Raw genomic sequence first — 19,423 nt, 5'->3', positions numbered from 1 at the left:
GTCGCACGACGGTCGGCGGACGACGCACGGCGACGGACAAAAGACTATCGCAATAGGTCATCATGACCTTTGGTCAGGTGACCTAAAATGGAACCCTGGTGTACACCTCGGTAGGACAACATTAAGCCATCCATAGCACAGGTCTCTGTGATCAACCCCAACCTCAGCGGCATCATCACCTACTTTGTTTGGACTTTTTTCCTCCGCCTCAATGGTCTGTACGATCAACTCGAGCAATAAGGGAGGACCATTGTTCGCTTATCGGTCCTTCCTGGTTTCCCGGAGCAGACTGACGTCCGAGACTATTTTAAGGCAGACCTAGAGTGTGGTGTGGATCTCCCTCCTAAGGTTCTGAAGCGAGTTCTGTGAACCTGACATTCTTATTTCTCTAACCCTGTAGTGGATTTCGCTCCAATGAGCATTTCAAAGTAGTATCGGTTAATGATGACTTCAAAAAACATGAATAGCTTACATCGCAAGAAACCTAGTTAAAATGGAAGGACATATTGCAAACATGGCCCATCAACGGAATGATAATGATTAAACATAGGACTTCAGTTCCCTTCAGCTACTTAGTGTGTTTCCGAGAATCCCCGAGCTGATATAACGGCGGCGATAATAGTCTTAAATCTCATTTTCATTCATGCAGAGACTCAATGATTAGTTAATCAAGGTGCTGCCCCATTTGCATGATCGGAAAAGGCGACTAAATTTAGGATATTCTAACTGATTTTATTCTCCATAACGTCTCCTAACGTAACCAACATGTCGTACCAATTCCTGCCAGCATTTTAACATCTCTTGTTGCAGTAACATACAATTATTTGTTAACGTTTGTTTTCTAAAAGAAATTCAATTATGAACTTTTTGTTTTCCTCTTAAACGTTTGTTATATAGTATGTATGTACTCGTGTAATGTTCATCGATACCTATGGTGTAGTCGAGTATTCGGTTACATAACTTGGTATAAAGTGGACTGTTTATCCACTGTAATCCTGCCATCGGTTATAGTTATTACGAGCTAGAAATGATTGATATCTAATGTATGATACGGAGACTAATCATTAGTAATATAATATACCTACATTATATAAATACTACTCCTGATACAAGCTAAAAACGATTGATATTTCCCGTATGATACGGAGACTAATCATTAGTAATATAATATACCTACATTATATAAATACTACTCCTGATACAAGCTAAAAACGATTGATATTTCTCGTATGATACGGAGACTAATCATTAGTAATATAATATACCTACATTATATAAATACTACTCCTGATACAAACTAAAAACGATTGATATTTACCGTATGATACGGAGACTAATTATTAGTAATATAATATACCTACATTATATAAATACTACTACCCTGATACAAGCTAAAAACGATTGATATTTACCGTATGATACGGAGACTAATTATTAGTAATATAATATACCTACATTATATAAATACTACTCCTGATACAAACTAAAAACGATTGATATTTACCGTATGATACGGAGACTAATTATTAGTAATATAATATACCTACATTATATAAACACTACTCCTGATACAAGCTAAAAACGATTGATATTTCCCGTATGATACGGAGACTAATTATTAGTAATATAATATACCTACATTTCACAAATACTATTGATGTAACAAGCTAAATGATATTTACATAATATATATTATATATAAGACTCTTTCATGTGTGGATATGAAGGATAGGGATATTCTAACCGAGGGTCACAAAATTTTCTCTCATACCTAGACGTTTTATTGCAATTTATCATTTTCCGCCAATTTGAAATAAATTCGAAAAAAAATGTGACTGCAAGTAAATTATGAATGCATGAACATTGTGTTATTTTCAACTCAAGTCCCGTTGTTTGTATCTTTTAAAGTAAATCCAGCTTAGTTTCTGAAAAGAATAGTTAGATTGTACCTGGAAAATAGTAATTTTGTTGACACTGTGACGTAAAGAGGCTTTATTGCATGGGTAGCCATGCAATACAGCCTCAGGCGACGTGAGTGTATTGCCTTAGACCAGCCAGTATTACACGTGTAGGCATGAGAGAATACTACTTCTTAGGTAAAATCTGTGTTATCTTGCACATGTCTACATATATAATAGAAACAATTTGTAGGCTGTGTTGAAAGATACCCTGTATAGTGAATGTGTATTTATCAAAATTCACATCCGTGTTTTGTGGTTTTTTAAAGGTCACGTCATGGTATTTCCATAAATTGATTATTATGATAATCATCTTTTCAGTTATTTAAAAAAAAGTAAAAGTTAAGACAACTATGCAAAATAAAAAAAAAATAAAAAAAACCACCGACACGTAACGTTACGCAGCTACATTTTTTGTATTTGAATAATTGTTTTCATGCGGATTTCTAGTGAAACCATTACTTGGTCTTCCAGATGACTCGCGATCATTGTCCAAACCTCGAACCTATTATGCCATTCCCTGTGATTGAAACACGGTCTAAATGTCATTAAACACTGTCCGGCCAGAAATCGTCTCAATCTACTATTTCGGTATGAACCACAGCAACAATTAGTTTAGCGATGTATGACTCATTCTTTGGTGTGACTAAACGAAGTTCCGTTACTTTTTTTTCTTGTGCTTGTATGTAGTTCATGATTCCGGATCTAGTTGTTGTTAGTCCAATCCTGCTCAGATAATATCCAATAAAAGGCAGCTAAGTACTTAGCTTAATTTATGCATACCGATACTTGCACATATATTTTATAGGAGTTTTCTCCCTTTAATCTAGTACCCAAATTTATTGTTAGGATTACTTCCCTTTACTGATAGGAGTAAAGGATCATGGGTAGAAAAAAATTTTCTATGCGCCATTATCATGAGAAAGTGCGAGCTCCAATTTTGGATTTTAAGCAATTACCCACCCTCTTCCACCCAAAATTTATCGTTTGTGGAACACAATTTCTGTTTTGAAAACTTATATAAATTTATATTTCCAGCCATGATCTTTTATTTTACTCCAGTTAGTTATTTAGTTATGCTTTTTTGTTTTAGTCAGTTTGCCTTGTATTTGTTTGTCTATATATTTTGTGTAATATTAAATGTCACCATCAGGTGGCCATTTCACACAAAACTATTTTTTGTTGTTTATGTGACAAGATGGAGGATGCATAGATATGTCTTTATTGTCAGGGTTAGTTTGTGTTTGCTTCTATTGTACTGTTGATTTTCCGTAGTTTTTCTGTTACAGGTTGTCTACGTGTTGCGATTAGCTTGAACCTCATTTATTGTGGTATGATTGTCTCTGGGCGTATCTAATGATTCCGAGCGCATTCCTGGCGAAAAGTTGCGGTTAGGAATGTCATTCACAGCATCAAGAGTTAGGCGGGGGCTACCAGAGAGGAAGGTATCGGACGAAACTACATGCGAATATATGTTTTACTCCCCGCAAATCAGGCGTATGCAATCAAATTTCGTTTCCCAAAACAGACTTCAGGTATAATTTGATACACTTTGTTTATTTATTTCAAGGACTAAGATAATATATATATATACAATACATGTAAGTTCTTTATATTTTGTAATAAATTTAATACTGCTCGCAACTTCTACATCACTTTAATTGTGTGATTACTTTAAATGTTGTTAATTGTTTTCATTTTTTAAGTTTGTTTATTATACATGTTTGATATGATATACTTGTTTCTCAGCTCAAAATAGTCGTCTGCTACCGCACTGTCCTGTCCCTATGCACGTGGAAGGCTGACATACCTGTGTCATGCTTTAGTGCATATTCAGACCTCTATCGTATAGTTTTTCATTTGATACACATGATGTTGACTATTGAGGTACGGAATACCTCAATATGTGTATGAACGGTTTCAATTACTTATATATCATATTTGTTTGATTTAAACAGATTGTATCGAATTTCCGTTGTTTCGAATTCGAATATCAAAGAGACACGATTACCCAAATGCTTCAATGGCCTCCAATGCGCGTTAACCTTAGAGAGATAACCGAGTATGAATAATTGAATTGGAATATTATCCAATTATTCATACTTGATGATCCTTCCGAAATTGCCTTTTGCGTACTTTATTTGCTGTATTTTATATAACTTAGGCTGTTCTTTATTGGGGTTTTTTTTCACGTTTTCATTAAGGACTGCCTGAGATACATTCTAAAATAAATTTTCATTAAGCTGATATAACAACGGATGGTCTAGGTCCATAGCTGTTCTTAATTCTTATTAATGGTATTGATTTCAGTATCAGCTACTCCATCAAACTGTTTTCTGACGATGCATTAAATTTAGTAAATGATCAATTAACGAATGGCCGAGTTATTATTTCCAGAAAACAGCTCTAAGGGGGTCTAGTAATAAAAGAAATAACATAACTATTATCAATTAAATCAAGTATACGGTTTTATATTCTTCCAATAATCTACATTAAAGATTTAACTACATAAAAAAACCTAAACACACAATGTCTATGAACTTGTACTTTGTTTATCTTTAAATTCAATTTTAATATGCAATTAGTTCATCTATATCATCAAACTGAACGTAAGAATACGTAAAACAGTACTCAGCAGATACGTGGTGTCTTTGATTCCGGCGAAGTAAATTTTCCACACGGTGACCGTAGGAAGCACATGTCGTTGTGGGAGGGACCTCTGGAATAACCTGACGTTTGACTATAGGTACGAACAGTATCTTCTCTCTGTGTTGACAGGTGTGGTAATCACTTCCCTCCCCGAAATCTCTCCTAATAAAAGACACCTTAGGATGATTGGATGGCCTCCGATGTACGGCATTGTCATAGTTTTGATGAGTCCGAAACCAAAAATGTTGGACTCGAGAACACTTTCCCAGCCGACTTATTGATGGCGTACGATAAAAAAGAGAGCAACCAACTGAATAATTTTACATAGACCACAGTGTTAATGTTTGTGATGTATTATTAAAACATCTGAATATTAGTTTGCTATTGTGTTCTAAAGTTAAAGTCTAATTCTCATAAAACATTAGATAGAGAACAAGTGTAAACTCCAGTCAGAGTATAAGGTGAAATAAGGTGCATTTTGCACTAAAAACTCCTGAAATTCTAATGTTTTTACCAATTCATTATCAAAATTTACATTTTGAACTAAATTTCAATCTGAATTTCCAGGTTCATATTTTTGTTATCCAGGCATAATTACCTGTCAGAAAACATATTTAATTTTGTTCTAATTCTTTAATTTGTTCATATGAAGGATAGGGATATTCTACCCGAGGAACACAAAGTGTTTTATTATACCTCAAGTGAGAATCCTGCATTCTGATTGGTCGAGAGATATTTGGCATTTTACACTATCACACGGCAGGTAACATTAGAACAATAGAAAAAAAAATAGACACGTGCACGTTCGTAGCAACCCCCTAGCAACGGGTGATAGTGTATTTTTGACAGTGCAAAATATTAACCGTCCGAAAAAGATGCGCACTCGTTTCTTTTTTCGACGCCATCTTTGTTTTTTGAAGCGACGCTTCAAAATGTATCTGGAGCTATTTAGTTATAGTTTTGCCAAATTAGTCTACTTGTCAATATTCGTTTTCATATTAAGGGCGGAGCTTACCGTTCACGCCTTTTCGCTTACCGTCAAAGCGCTATATGTTGGATTTTATGAACTCATCGGTGATTAGGTGAACGGAAGACATGCGATTTCAAGCGTCTTCGTGACGTTGCTAATGTTGTAAACAGACGACGGGACGAAACCAAAATTCCTTGAGATTTACGAGATTTACAAAAACGTTGAGATTTTAACAAACGCAGGAGACAAGACAACAAGAATTTTTCAATAAATACTTATTGTGAGTATTTTTTTTTTTATAATGCAATGATAGTTAGCGCGACTGCGTAGAAGCTGACATGCTATTCTACTGCCGACGGTGACTGTTCGACTCTTGCTAAAATCAGTTAAATGTTTCAATAGATTGCAAATACATGAAAACTAGTTTTGTTTCTAGACTTTTGGTATAATAAAATAAATACTACCTGCATTAGAGGTGACAGTGATATCCTCGGGATGACACTAGGCACTGTCACCCTCTAATGCAGGTAGTTTTTATATAGTAAAACCCGAGGCTTGCCGAGGGTAGAGTACCCTTATCCTTTATATCCACGTATGAAAGAGTATTTTTCTCTCATACCTCGACGTTTTATTGCAATTTTACTTTCCTTGAGATTTTCCATCATTTTTGAAATAAGCTCGAAAAGAAAACCGTGAATGCATGTTGAGTGTCGATACATGAAAATTTCACGATATTTTCATCGCAATTCCTATTTTTTGTATTTTTTGTTAGTAAGTCCAGCCTAGTTTCTGGAATTTTTAAAAAATTGTACTGAGAAAGAAATTCTTGTTAATGATATGACGTCACGAGGATTTAGTGCAGGGATAGCTGTGTAATATAGTTTCCACCCCCTAGTAAGATTTAGCGCTGTACACTAATTGACGGGAAGCGCTAAAATAAGTAATTGTTAGTGTGACATTTGAGATCGATGGAGAAGTTTTAACTGGTCAAGTGGCTTAATGGAGACATAGATACTTCTCTTGAAATATTTTTGACGATAATGACGTCATTACTATAGAACGTTTATATATTTCTCGCTGATCAACAGACTATTGGTCGCTGCTTTGTAATTATGTGTGAATATTCAAATGTAAATAGTCCAACATACTCCACATGCATCTATAGAGGTATACGGAGTTTAAATTACGAGAGGTAAAATCACTCCCACACTTCGTCATTTTCAATAACATTCTAAAATGTCATACTGTAAACCTACTTACTCTGTTTGATATAGAATTCACTCCAGTTATTTAAAGTTACAAAATACACGAGCTTTAACTTTTGAAAAAAATCAAGGTCAGATAAGAGGTCTGGGTTGATTTATCACCGGAATTGAAAGGCGAGGGAAATAACCCCTGTGGAAGCTCCGCACGTGACCGAAAATTGACGTCATATGCAACATCAACCAACAATGACAACTTTTGATGATTTTTTGCAGCCCGACGAATTTAGCTTTGTTCGGAAATATCTTCATGACTTTTTTACATTCTTTTCTTTTTATTATGTTCAGAATAATGTTTCTTCGCCCTGTAGAATATAACCCTTTTAACAATTCTAGATGTATCCCTCCACAGAGGACCATAATTGTATATTATAACATAACAATTTGTGACGTGGCAATGAGACAATATGCGGATGTGAAGGAGAGGGGTATTAAACATTTTTAGATCCCGAGGGTAGATTATTCCTATCCTTCATATTCACATATGAAATAGTATTTCTCTTCCAAACCGTGACGCTTTTTTAATTAAGATTTGAAAAAATTTGAAAGCAAATCCAGCTTTTTGCTTTTTTACAGCAAAACATGAATGATTTGCGGGAAAACACTATTTTTTGTTGACGCGATGATGCCACTAGGTTGTATTCTATGGGTCATTCATATATTAGATAAAAGCTGTTTGGAAACGGGTATCGTTATACTCCCAAGTCAGAAAAGCACTTGATTAAGTTCGTGTCTAGTACCGTTTAGAAGCAAAACTCACTTGCATGAAATACATTTCATATAAAAAAAACGCCGGTAGTGTTACCTATTTATCACATTAACCGCCAGCCATCTAATAATTTCTTTTTTTTATTATTGTATTTAGCACAAGTGCAATGTGACCTATACATATATATAATGGGTTCCTTTAGTCTGCTAGGCCAGGCAGAGAATCAAATGTGACGACATAATACGAACTATGACACCGCATCAGTATGTGAGAATGACTTGATCAAGGATTGCAAAAATATATATAAACAATAAAGACGTAACTCGTAATAAATAAACAATTAAACAAAATAAATAAATAATTTATTTACCGTGAAGTATAATACATCATATATGCTCTGATTTCCTATTTCCAATTATTATCATTGGCTAATACATGGTCACAGAAACACCAAGTTAATAGTTCTTTTTTGCGAACCTAATTGAACAAACGCTGCATTCTTTAGGGAGGCGTTCTTCGACCAATATTTTTCTTGTAGTTAATAAACACGTTGTATTATTAGGTATGCTCCACCTCCTACAAAGCATAAATGACATTAATCATTTGAACAATAATTGATGTTTTATCGTGCATATATATGTTTAATTAACACAAACAATAACATAAAATAATTTTCTTTGCTTTTGGTGCATGCTGTTTGTTTGATTAATTTACGTCCTATTAACAGCTATGGTCATGTAAGGACGGCCTCCCATGTATGCGATGTTTTGCGTGTATGTTGTGCGAGGTGCGTGTTTTGGGAGACTGTGGTATATTAATGTTGTGTCTTCTTGTATAGTAGAACTGTTGCCCTTTTTATAGTGCTATATCAATGAAGCATGCCGCCGAAGACACCAAGCGACACACCCCACCCGGTCACATTAAACTGACAACATGCGCAAATTAGTACTTCATTCCAAATAGTGCATAGTGCAACGGATTTTTTTCGGGATGCAAATGAGTATTTTTAATAGTTGTATCTTGAAGTAAAATTAGAAGCTCAAACTTTTCAATGGTGGTTATGGTGTTGAGTAAGTAAGTTTTGTAACTGAAGAAAAATACGTAATCGTATGCTCCTATTTTTGATAGTGAAAAAAAAAATTAAAGAAACAACATACCTAATATAAAAATTAAAGACCTTTGTTTCGGTCCATGTGGTGTTATATCCCCCTTGTAAATTTAAAATATTGACAATTGGCTACGCCCTCGGTCAATATTTATTCTACATGTGCGATATCAATACCATATAATATATTGCAACAAGACAAAATCATGTACACGAAATGATTCATGTTACTCTATATCAGTAAGTTGATATAAGACAAACCGCTTTTAAATGACACATTCACTGATCCCAACCGGGTGTGGGTAACTGTAGTTACGCTCTACAAAAATGGTGACGGTGATTTAGGTCAGATTTCGCATGCCTCAGTTTACATGTTTGTAGGGCAATGCTGACCGTGCTGTCATTAACATGTATTTATAAGATAAAATAACTAAATTTTGAAAAGCGTGGCGCTCAACTGTTAATCTCTATAAAAGAAGAAAATAGCCATGCAAATATGACCATGTGGACGGTAACTGAATGTATGTTGTGATCTCATCAGTGGGTAACTGATTCACTAGATGACACGAATAAACCCTTTAAAATATAGCAAATTACGTAAACTGACGCATGCGAAATCTGACCTAAATCACCGCAACCATTTATGTAGAGCGTAACTACATTTACCTATTGTAAGGGTATTTGGTCATTGATAGAGGCCCTGTATTATATATAAAATGAATAGTCTTGAGTTAAATTGTGATAATTTTTGACACAGTACATTTCATTTCACTGTTTACCTGAAAATGTCAGGTTACGTGTTAAATATGATTTGAAAGACGACAGATCAATATCGCCGAGTGGTGTCAAAATAAGAAAGTGTTTGTTTTAACGACAAATAGACAATATGCAGCAGATTGATAAATATGTCATATTTGACTCAAAACTATCTAATGTTCAGCATTACTTTACCACTTTTTAAATGTTCATAGCCTACAAAAGACGCAATGCAATGCTTGCAAACATCTGCATAATGTGTTCAAATGGCACCACTGGATTGGTATTTTGCTAGTCTTGCTATTCTCTCTTTTGCAGGATTTAGGCATTGTAAGGGTGTTTGGTCATTGATAGAGGCCCTGTATTCCCTCAGAGCCCCGGATATATCCCCAACCATTTCATAACAAATCCCGATTAGATTGTGGACAATCCAGAACTTTCTTACTCCCTGTACCTCATCATACTTTATAATTTGTAGATTTGTTAGTGTTTTATCCCGTCTTCTCGTGTCACCAAGCTCATGGTAGCACAGGAATGACAGAAATATAGCATACGGAACTGGAGAAATCGTAAGTCGTCCTAACGTGCAGCGCTCTAATTCTGGCTGTAGTTGGTATGGAAACATACGCGAGGAATTCTTGGTAATCTTTATATCTGATGAACATGCTATTTGACATTTTTGAAGGAGAGTATATCCGCGCCCACAGCAGAGATGTTCATATCTTATCTCATCCTTCATACTTAGGTGGTCATTAACATATAATTTCCAGTATGTTATCACCTGTCCACACATCTCCAGTGACTTCTGGTAATTCCCGGTCTGGAAGTGATATGTTGCTAATGGTAAAATTCCTTGACTTGAACATGCTGAGACCAGCGGTGTTAAGAGCCTTTTTGATCTCCTGAGTGATTTGTACATTCCTTTATTTCCCCTATCACAGACGTCGTTCGCAAATGTTTCCATCCCTTCTACGGACATCCCGTTTACCAAGCCATAGTAAGCGATGAAGTCGTCCATGTCTGACTCGGATTTATATAAAAGGTTACACAGAAGTTTTAGCGATCCAGGAGCTGAATAATTGTGAACGGGTTGCAACGTTTCTCTGATGATTTTCAAATCACATTCTTTTTCTGATCGAGTTGATGGAATGAGAATTGCTTCCCATTCCCCGCGTTTCACCTGATCGATATGGTCGCCGACTGTTGGTTTGATAAACGTGCCAATAGACAAAGAACCCCAAGCCATATCATGGATATCACCAAGAAAACGATACAGTTTTTGTTGACGGTTCCCACAAACCTTTCCAAGAAACATATTGTGTTTGTAAATAAAATAATTTGGGCAGTGTCCAGCTTTCACGTACGCGGATAACATTTTCAAACATAGCATGAAACAAATAAATGTATTTTTCTCTTGCCACATAGATGTTGGTGTAGTTTCCAACGCATGAAAGACAACTGTTTTGAGGATATATGATGAAATGATATCTTCATCTCCGTAGATGTCTTTTAATCTGTCGGACACCTGTTTGAAGAGGTACTTGAGTAGACAGTAAACAAGGAACTGGCCATGACTTAACGAATGAATGAGCTTGCGTTCCGCAGACGCGAATGAAATTCGCCATTGCATAAACGCATATTCTGATGTCTTATCCCCAACAGGCACCACATAGCATCCACCATTAACGATCTGATCTCTCAAACTCGCAACTGGCCAATTATACATCCGGGATCTTGTCACCCATTCATGAGCCACTACTGGCCAACTACTACAGGAGAAAGCGCAAACGATATCCATATCAGAGCCTACTTTACTCTTTTCGTTCAGCAGAGGCGTTGATGGTCCATGTGTTTCTATGGGGACCTGGAAAACAGTACTGAGTATAAACGCAGCGCATCGTGTATACAATGCACTCGATAGAAAATGTGAATTTCCAAAAGGAACAATAGATTCTAACAACATTGCGGGAGGTTGCTGTTTCATATTGATTAATTCCAAATTCACATATCCAGGTCGGTCGTTAGAATCTCGCATGATAAACACAGATTCATTACGAAGATCAGAGGTTATGCTCAACGATTCCTGATCAAAGTCTAAAATAATCACCTGCTTGTCAATCAGCATCCAGTCTTTGTCCGAACCTTTCATCAATATTCCTTCAGCTGAACTTCCCGTAGACAGCTGTACCTGTGATACTGCTGAAGCATTATATAATAGATCGTTTATAAGAGTCAGTCTCCTACTGATGGTTACCATTGGTCGACCTCCTATCAACCTGTCAAGAACATGGTACAATATCCAGGAATCCTCGCACAACTGGTCCGACATAGTGGATGGGAGATCCTGTACATGTAAAACAGAATAAATGTAGCAGTGTATGTAAGGTTCAATGAAATCAGGTGTAAATATCATTCACATGTGCTTCCTTTATTAAGCGACGAGTGTATTACTGGTGGGTGCCGTTTTGGGAGACTGTAGTATTCACATGTGACTATTATACGATGATATAAAACTCTTGCATACGTTGTTATGAAAGATAGGGATATTCTACCAGAGGGTTGTACAACATTGTGTGATCCTGATAGTAGAATATCCCTTTTACCCCATCGGACAGAAATACCTGCACTTCAGAACTTAGATGCGTGCTTAACCGGAAGCTGTAAAACGTCATTTAAGGATTAACCTCTTACTTTGTGTATTTTATGAGATGATTAACCAATGGAGCACGAGGTAAATTGCGTAAGGTTAATAATTATATTTACAATATTTTCTTTAAACAATAGAATCCACCAGAACATCAGTTACAATCATTTACCGTGTGCTATTCGCCGTCAAAATTATGTCGTCATGTTTAGTTTAACCGTACACAACAGTCATTCAGAAAATGTAGCGCGCCGTTGACTAGCTTCATCCGCTCTATTTTTCTATGACATCACAAAATATAGTTCTTTTTTATGTCAAATAGCAATAAAACAATAAAACAATAAATCTGTTTTCTTGTGTGTATCCGATTGTTTCGTACATGTGTTATTTGTAAACATTGACACGTGATTTTGCGGAATGTCAAAGGAAGTCCACCAATGTTTACATGTATCCATACGTACCGGACATGATCACGTTTTGCACTTAAGTTATAGGGAAATAAACAGATCTGCTCCAAATTATTTTATCGATACAGAAACAGTGGCAATAGTTAATATATGCAAATAAACATTCATATGTCCAGTCCAATTGGACAATCTGTATCACCCTTTAATTAGAACACCCGATCAACTTTCATCATCGAAATCGGATGTCCACCTTCCTTCACATATATCTTTGATGTTCATCCGATGAAAAGACTTATCTGAGTAATATTGATACAATACAATAATATATCAATATTTCATTGACTTCGAATATGTTGAATGATTTGGATTATTGGTTTTTATCCCCTGCTTTCTCCGAAACAAATGTAATCCGAATTTCTTCAAACTTAGTGACAAGGTTATTTAGCGGAGTTATGGTCTTTGTATTACTAAAAACGTCATTTTCTGCCATTTCCGTGCAATAAGTGTAACAAATGTAAACAGATTTTCTTCAAACTTAGTAACAAGGTTAAATGCCTTAAGGACTCGGACAAGTTCGATCGCGACTTTCAACAAACCTTATTTAGCGGAGTTAGGACCCTTTGCTTAAATAAAAAAAGTCAGTTTCTGCCACCTCCGTACAATAACTGTGAGAAATATTAACCGATTTTCTTCAAACTTGGTAACAAGCTTGAATGCCTTAAATGCCTGACCAGGTTCGAACAACTCTTTCAGCGGATGTTATTTATCAGAGTTATGACCCTTTAATTTACAACAAATGTCATTTTTCTGCAGTTTCTGTGTAATAACTAACAAATGTTAAAACTAATATTGTTAAAACTTGGTAACAAAGTTAAATGCCTTAACGGCTTAGCCAATTTCGATGGCCACTTTTGGCAGATCTTAATTAGCAGAGTTATGGCCCTTTGATTTAATAAAAAAAGGTCATTTTCTGCCACTTCCGTAGAATAACTAATAAATACAAGTGCTCTTATATACACTATAAGGTACTCTGAACATGACAAGAAGACTATTAACGAAAAAAAAATAGTTATAATATGGACTTTGAGGTTCATTCCGGAAATTTGCATTTTCCGCCCCAAACAGATCGGTTGAACTATTTTTTCGTGAAGAGTCTTCTTGTCATGTTCAGAGTACCTTATGGTGTCTATAAGAACATTTGTATCAATTGAGATGGCTTCTTATATGCGATATTTGTGATCCGCCATTTATAGCAGCCATTTGCATTTACTACAATAGGCTCCTACGCTATTTGCTGGTCCGATGTTGCCAAACAAACTGTTGGAGTACCTGGCATATTCACAACTGAACACGATGGCATGAATATTTGGTTCCATCAATGCAATTCACACGAGTTCTATGTCTTCTCCAGAAATATACATTTTTCTCATATTTTACTGAGTTTTACAAGCAGCTTCACAAATTACATATCAACAGTAAGACTGACAGTTAGCCAGAGTATATACCAACAATTGATGAAATTAGTTCTGTTCAATTGCAGCACAGTAATGAGTTTTAGGGTTGCAAAATATCACTGTTTAAAGCCTTTACATGAACCTTAACCGATTTTCTTCAAAGTTGGTAACAAAGTTAAATATCTTAAGGGCTTGGTCAAGTTCGATCGCAACTCGCAATTTGGCAGAGTTATGGCCCTTTGATTTAATAAAAAAAGTCATTTTCTGCCATTTCCCTGCAATAATTTAAAAAAAAATTAACCGATTTTCTTCAAACTTGTTAACAAGGTCAAATGCCTTAAGGGCTTGGTCAAGTTCGATTGACCGACAATCGAACTTTTTTGGTCGACATTATGTAGTAAAGTTATGTCCCTTTGATGTACTAAAAATGCATTTTCTGCCATTTTCTTAAAAGTTAGTACCGAACTTAAATGCCAAGTTTAATAGTCACTTTTTAATAGCCACAATTCAGGCATGATTCAGCCAAATCTTACCTGTAGAACTTGTCAATGAGAAGTTAAAAATGTGTTTTCAAGATTGCGGCTGTGGCGGCCATCTTGGATTTTAGATCGACCCGAAAAATCACAACACTTAGTCATGACCACGTCAGAGTCGTTTCAGGCAAGTTTCAGCCAAATTCCATTGGTAGAACTCGCTAATAAGTTCAAAATGTGTCTTCGTGTCAGATGACCTAAAAATCGTCAATTTGATAGAGTTTGTATACAAAGTAGACTATTATAGTTTTCAACTGATTTAAGTTAAAGGTGCAGAAGATGTATCATTCATTCTTAAACTAAACAATAGGACAGGAGATTCACGACAGTCTAACCCTCGACTGTCATTTCCTTACGGTAGGAAAGATCCTTTTAATCCTTCATAACCAAATATAAAACAGTACTTTTCCTGCAAAACCTCCACGTTTTTACTATAATTTCACAATTGAAATATTCAACATATTGATATCCTCAACGCAGAGTTTTAAAAAAGCCTCTTCTGTCAGTACATTTTCCATATATTGATATTTGTAGCGGACAGATGTCTTTCTGCCTCCTTTACAGTGCAACCAGCCTGCGTCCTAGAAATAATACTACTATTTAAGAAAAACAGTAACATCATTGATGCAGTGACGTCCCCAGGTTGTACTGCATGGTTACCCAAGGGTATGCATGTTATAAATCTATCTACTAAGATTTCCAGACAGGAGTAGTGATTGCTACAATCAAATATAAAGGAAAACTTATTAAATTTGCTGAGTTAAAATCACGTGGTCATTAACATATTATAACATGTTTTTTTCGTCGGATAGTATTTTTTTCTTGTTCCCAGTTAATGTCTATCAAAAAGCTCCAATTATTTAAAGCCTTTTAATACAGTACATATTATGTTGTAGATATAAAAGGCTTACTTTATCAAACACTCAACGTCAAATAGTTTTTTTTTCCAAAAAGACCGGATCAGGTCAGTCATGGTGTGAGCAAGAATGTTACCCGCGTTATGCTTCGGTGATTATTATATCGACGTGAACAGATTTGAGTATATAGGACACACTAAGGTAAACATGATATTGATCGTTGGAACAAACCCCGGTTAAGATCTATAACATCTACTCACCAGTGTTTGTGTCTCGACTGGTCAGTACTAGTCAGTACGTACTCAGCGGTTGTGAGGTTTCACTGCATGCCATGTTTCTGCATACTAGAACCTATATATAGGCAACACAATATTCCTGACAACATATGGATAAATTATTTCAAAGGCCCTCTATTAGCAACATGTGATATAAGTTCCTGGATGTCCCAGGTGTGTTATTGCCCAGCCATGTAACACTGTTTTGACATGTCCACATCCCTATATACCAGGTTAATATCCATCGATTACGATAACGTTATTTGTGTGCACTTTGGAATTCCTACTTTCGATTTGTATAGTCGCAAGTGTAAACGTAAGTTTATAACAAGAGTAAATGGTCTTATAGCGAGTTTCTGTATGACGCATCATGTGATCACCTGTAAGTTATTCTAAATTTGGAGTGGGAATTCCCAACGCTTTGTGGCAGTTGTGGTATAGCGTATGTATATATCGTTCAACAATAACTGGTTGTGTATTACACAGATGGAGAATGGACATCCTGTTTAAAACCCTTATAGTAACCAGCTGAATTACAAAAGTATCTCTCTATCGTATCAAAAGCACAGCCAGTACGTTGGAACGTGTTTGTTGTTATTGTGGAAATGGGGTGTTGTATCGTTTAAAGGTCATTAGATATCAAAATGTATTTTAGCACTCTTATATCGTATTAATTACTATTTATTATATGGTGTTTCAAAAATATTGTCACACACCCGTTCTATATACTTAATAAGCGTAAATAAATATCAAAATATCAAGTTTATGTGTACTTATAATTCACATGGGATATATCAGTTATTTTATTCGGGAAAAGATAGTTTGTTAATTGCAATATATAAATTTTTAAATGATCAAAAAGTTGCAACATCGTCTAATTTATGTTTTTGGGTGGGGTTTCCAAGTACTTTTTTTTACATCGATAACCGCATCAAGAGGACACCAATCTAGTGGCTTATCTTTTGAGAGTATCTCATTAAAATACACCAACTTAATCATATTCCCGCGAATAAGTTCACGGTCCGTCCGATGCGAGCATGAGTAGGCCGAGAAACGATGAGCGGAGTCGCTAATTGTGACTTTACGAAACAATATAAAAGACACGATACTATTCAAGGACTTGCGTAATGAACATTACAAGAGCCAGCGAAGATCGATTGATTACATTTCTTCTTTTTATACACATTTTCAATTTCTTCATGACTTTTGTTTTCATACATTACAAACTTCATTCTCAACATATATTAGATTTTCATTCAACACGCGTGCGCACTTGCGTTTTAAAACAGACGTACAGCTAGCTACTTGACATTATCTGCATTCGTTTTGTTGATAGTGATTTGTAACTAGCCATAACCATGTCAGCTGTCTTATTCTCTATGATTGACAGGCCGCTCCTTCCACATGTAAGAAGTGTCTATTCCCCCTCTTGCCAGATATTTTAAAATACACATTAACATACACCACACAGTCGAAGTTGTACTCTGAAGTAGTTTACTCAGAAGATGAGGGGGGGGGGGGGGGGAGGGGGGGGAGGGGGGGGGGGGGGGAGGGGGGGGCGTCCCCAAGCCAAAACCCAGAGGCACGTAAGAACATTGGCTGACGTGTCTATCTCCTCACAGCATCAACTGTACCTTATACCATGCCATGTGGATTTCTCATAATGCAAGAAATAATTGTGTTGCAATAACATAAAAAACTTCTCAGCTTGCATTTATGTGTAGTAAAATCATATCCCTCTAATGATGATGAGGGTTTAAAACCCGTACAATCTATAAAATCGAGTCATACTATGTGGGTGCGTCGGTATTATCGGTATACCGATATATCCAGGTTCAGTTTGAAAACGATACGTATCGCGGTACGATTAAGTCGTATCGGTTCACTCGGAATCATTCGAGAATGACCATTTAAAATTAAAACTAAAATATATGTTTTAACAACATTTCAGCCAAATGTATAGGTTAAGATGGATTTTTTGGATGTTATTATAGGTAGATTACGATCGATCTTGTGCTTAATAACGTTTCAAAATGGCGGCCTTCATAGGCATGGATGATAACCTCGTAATAAAATCCAAAAGCCAAAGCGGCTGTATGGCAGCATTTTGGCCTTATCGTACGTAAAGGAGAAAGAAATAGCGAGGAAAAGATCACTGGATGTCGATTGTGTAGGACAATCGTTAAATGTAGTGGCGGGACAACGAACCTGACGACTCACTTGCATTGCCATCACCCAGCTACTGCAGCTAGCGTCCCGTCCAGTAGTAAGTGTTTGCAAACATCGAGCGGAAGTAACACAGACATTATCTCGCATAACAAACAAGCACAACAACAGTCAATCAATCAAGCATTTTCCACACACAAGCCATACCCATCTTCATCAGAAAAGACACAGAGAATAACAACTAAAGTACCGAGATTTATTGTAAAAGATCGACGGATTTCAAAGAAATGATTAGTGAATGCGACCCTCGGTTATAGTACCGTCAAGAAAAAACTTTCTCGGAAATTATCATCCCTAAAATGTATTCACATGTTTATGAGGAAGTGAAGAAGAGTTTACAACATGCTGAATTGGTAAGACAAAGTGAGCCTAAATAACTCATGATATCTGTTTAGGAAAGGTTAGGTGCTTATATAGGTTTGTTGTGTACATTAGCCAGTGTACACATATACATGTAGCGTCACAACTTATATTTATTTGCGTTTATATTATAATAAAGTTTGGTTATGATTTATATTCATAATATATCATAATTTATTATAGTGTTAATGAATAAATGTGTACTAAGTTAAAGTCAGTACATAGGTAGCTCTCACTACAAATGGATGGAGCTCCCGTGCAACGGAATCTTACATCACACATATGCAACATTGATGAAAATTGGGACAATGCGGAATGATGTTCTTCAGACTCGTGCTTCATACAGGTAAACATTAATTAAGTGTTTTAATTAAATAGCATAGACTACTATTGAAATATGATTTTTTTTAAATAAGAAACATTGTCAATTTAATATACATGTAGTATCAATAAATTTAACATGATATACATCAATGATGCATAATTTTAATAATTAATTTAGGGATACTTTTTTTATAAACAGTTTTCTAAATTTATGTTAAATTGTAAAAAAAAATAATAATAAAAAATCCTGCAAAGCAAATACTGTGATACAACAATATCTAGCATTATCTACAAATGACAATGAGCAATAATAGTCAATAACATGTATTTATAAGATAAAATAACTAAATTTTTGAAGCGTGGCGCTCAACTTTAAATCTCTATAAAAGAAGAAAATAGCCATGTAAAATATGACCATGTTGACGGTAACTGAATGCATGTTATATGATCTCGTCATTGGGTAACTGATTCACTAGATGACACGAAATAAAACCCTTAAAATTACGTAAACTGACGCATGCGAAATCTGACCTAAATCATCGTCACTATTTTGTGTAGAGCGTAAACTACAGTTTACCCACATCCGGTTGGTGACATTGGTATCTACTTGGTTTGGGATTACAATATAACAGCAAGATATTCCACTATATATATTATATACTTGAATTGCCTTGTGTTAAAAATATATATAATAATATAGATATTTATTTGACACAGTACCTTACATTTCACTGTTTACCTGCAAAATCACAGGTTACGAGTTAAATATGATTTGAAAGACGGCAGATCAATATCGCCGAGTGGTGTCAAAATAAGAAAGTATTTGTTTTTAACGACAAATAGACAATATGCTGCAGATTGATAAATATGTCATATCTGACTCAAAACTATCTAATGTTCAGCATTTACTTTACCACTTTTTAAATGTTCATAG

At 35.5% G+C, this 19,423-nt stretch overlaps 1 protein-coding gene across 1 annotated transcript; it reads right to left on the bottom strand.

Annotated features, from left to right (window-relative positions):
• Positions 1 to 9,389: 9,389 nt before the first annotated feature.
• Positions 9,390 to 15,788, bottom strand: LOC138334270 (uncharacterized). The gene is made up of 2 exons (XM_069282907.1): positions 15,565 to 15,788; positions 9,390 to 11,753 (listed from the first exon to the last, which is right to left on the bottom strand). Exon 2 carries the CDS (start codon positions 11,736 to 11,738, stop codon positions 9,672 to 9,674), a length of 2,067 nt encoding a protein of 688 aa, XP_069139008.1. The 5' UTR covers positions 11,739 to 11,753; positions 15,565 to 15,788; the 3' UTR covers positions 9,390 to 9,671.
• Positions 15,789 to 19,423: the final 3,635 nt, after the last annotated feature.

Source organism: Argopecten irradians, chromosome 11, assembly GCF_041381155.1.
Source record: "Argopecten irradians isolate NY chromosome 11, Ai_NY, whole genome shotgun sequence".
In the NCBI taxonomy this organism is placed as follows: Eukaryota; Metazoa; Mollusca; class Bivalvia; order Pectinida; family Pectinidae; genus Argopecten; species Argopecten irradians.
This window is presented reverse-complemented; position numbering and strand designations above follow the sequence as displayed.

Coding starts and splice junctions, on each gene's coding strand:
- LOC138334270 (XM_069282907.1), bottom strand. CDS start 11,738: ATGTCGGACCAGTTGTGCGAGGATTCCTGGATATTGTACCATGTTCTT.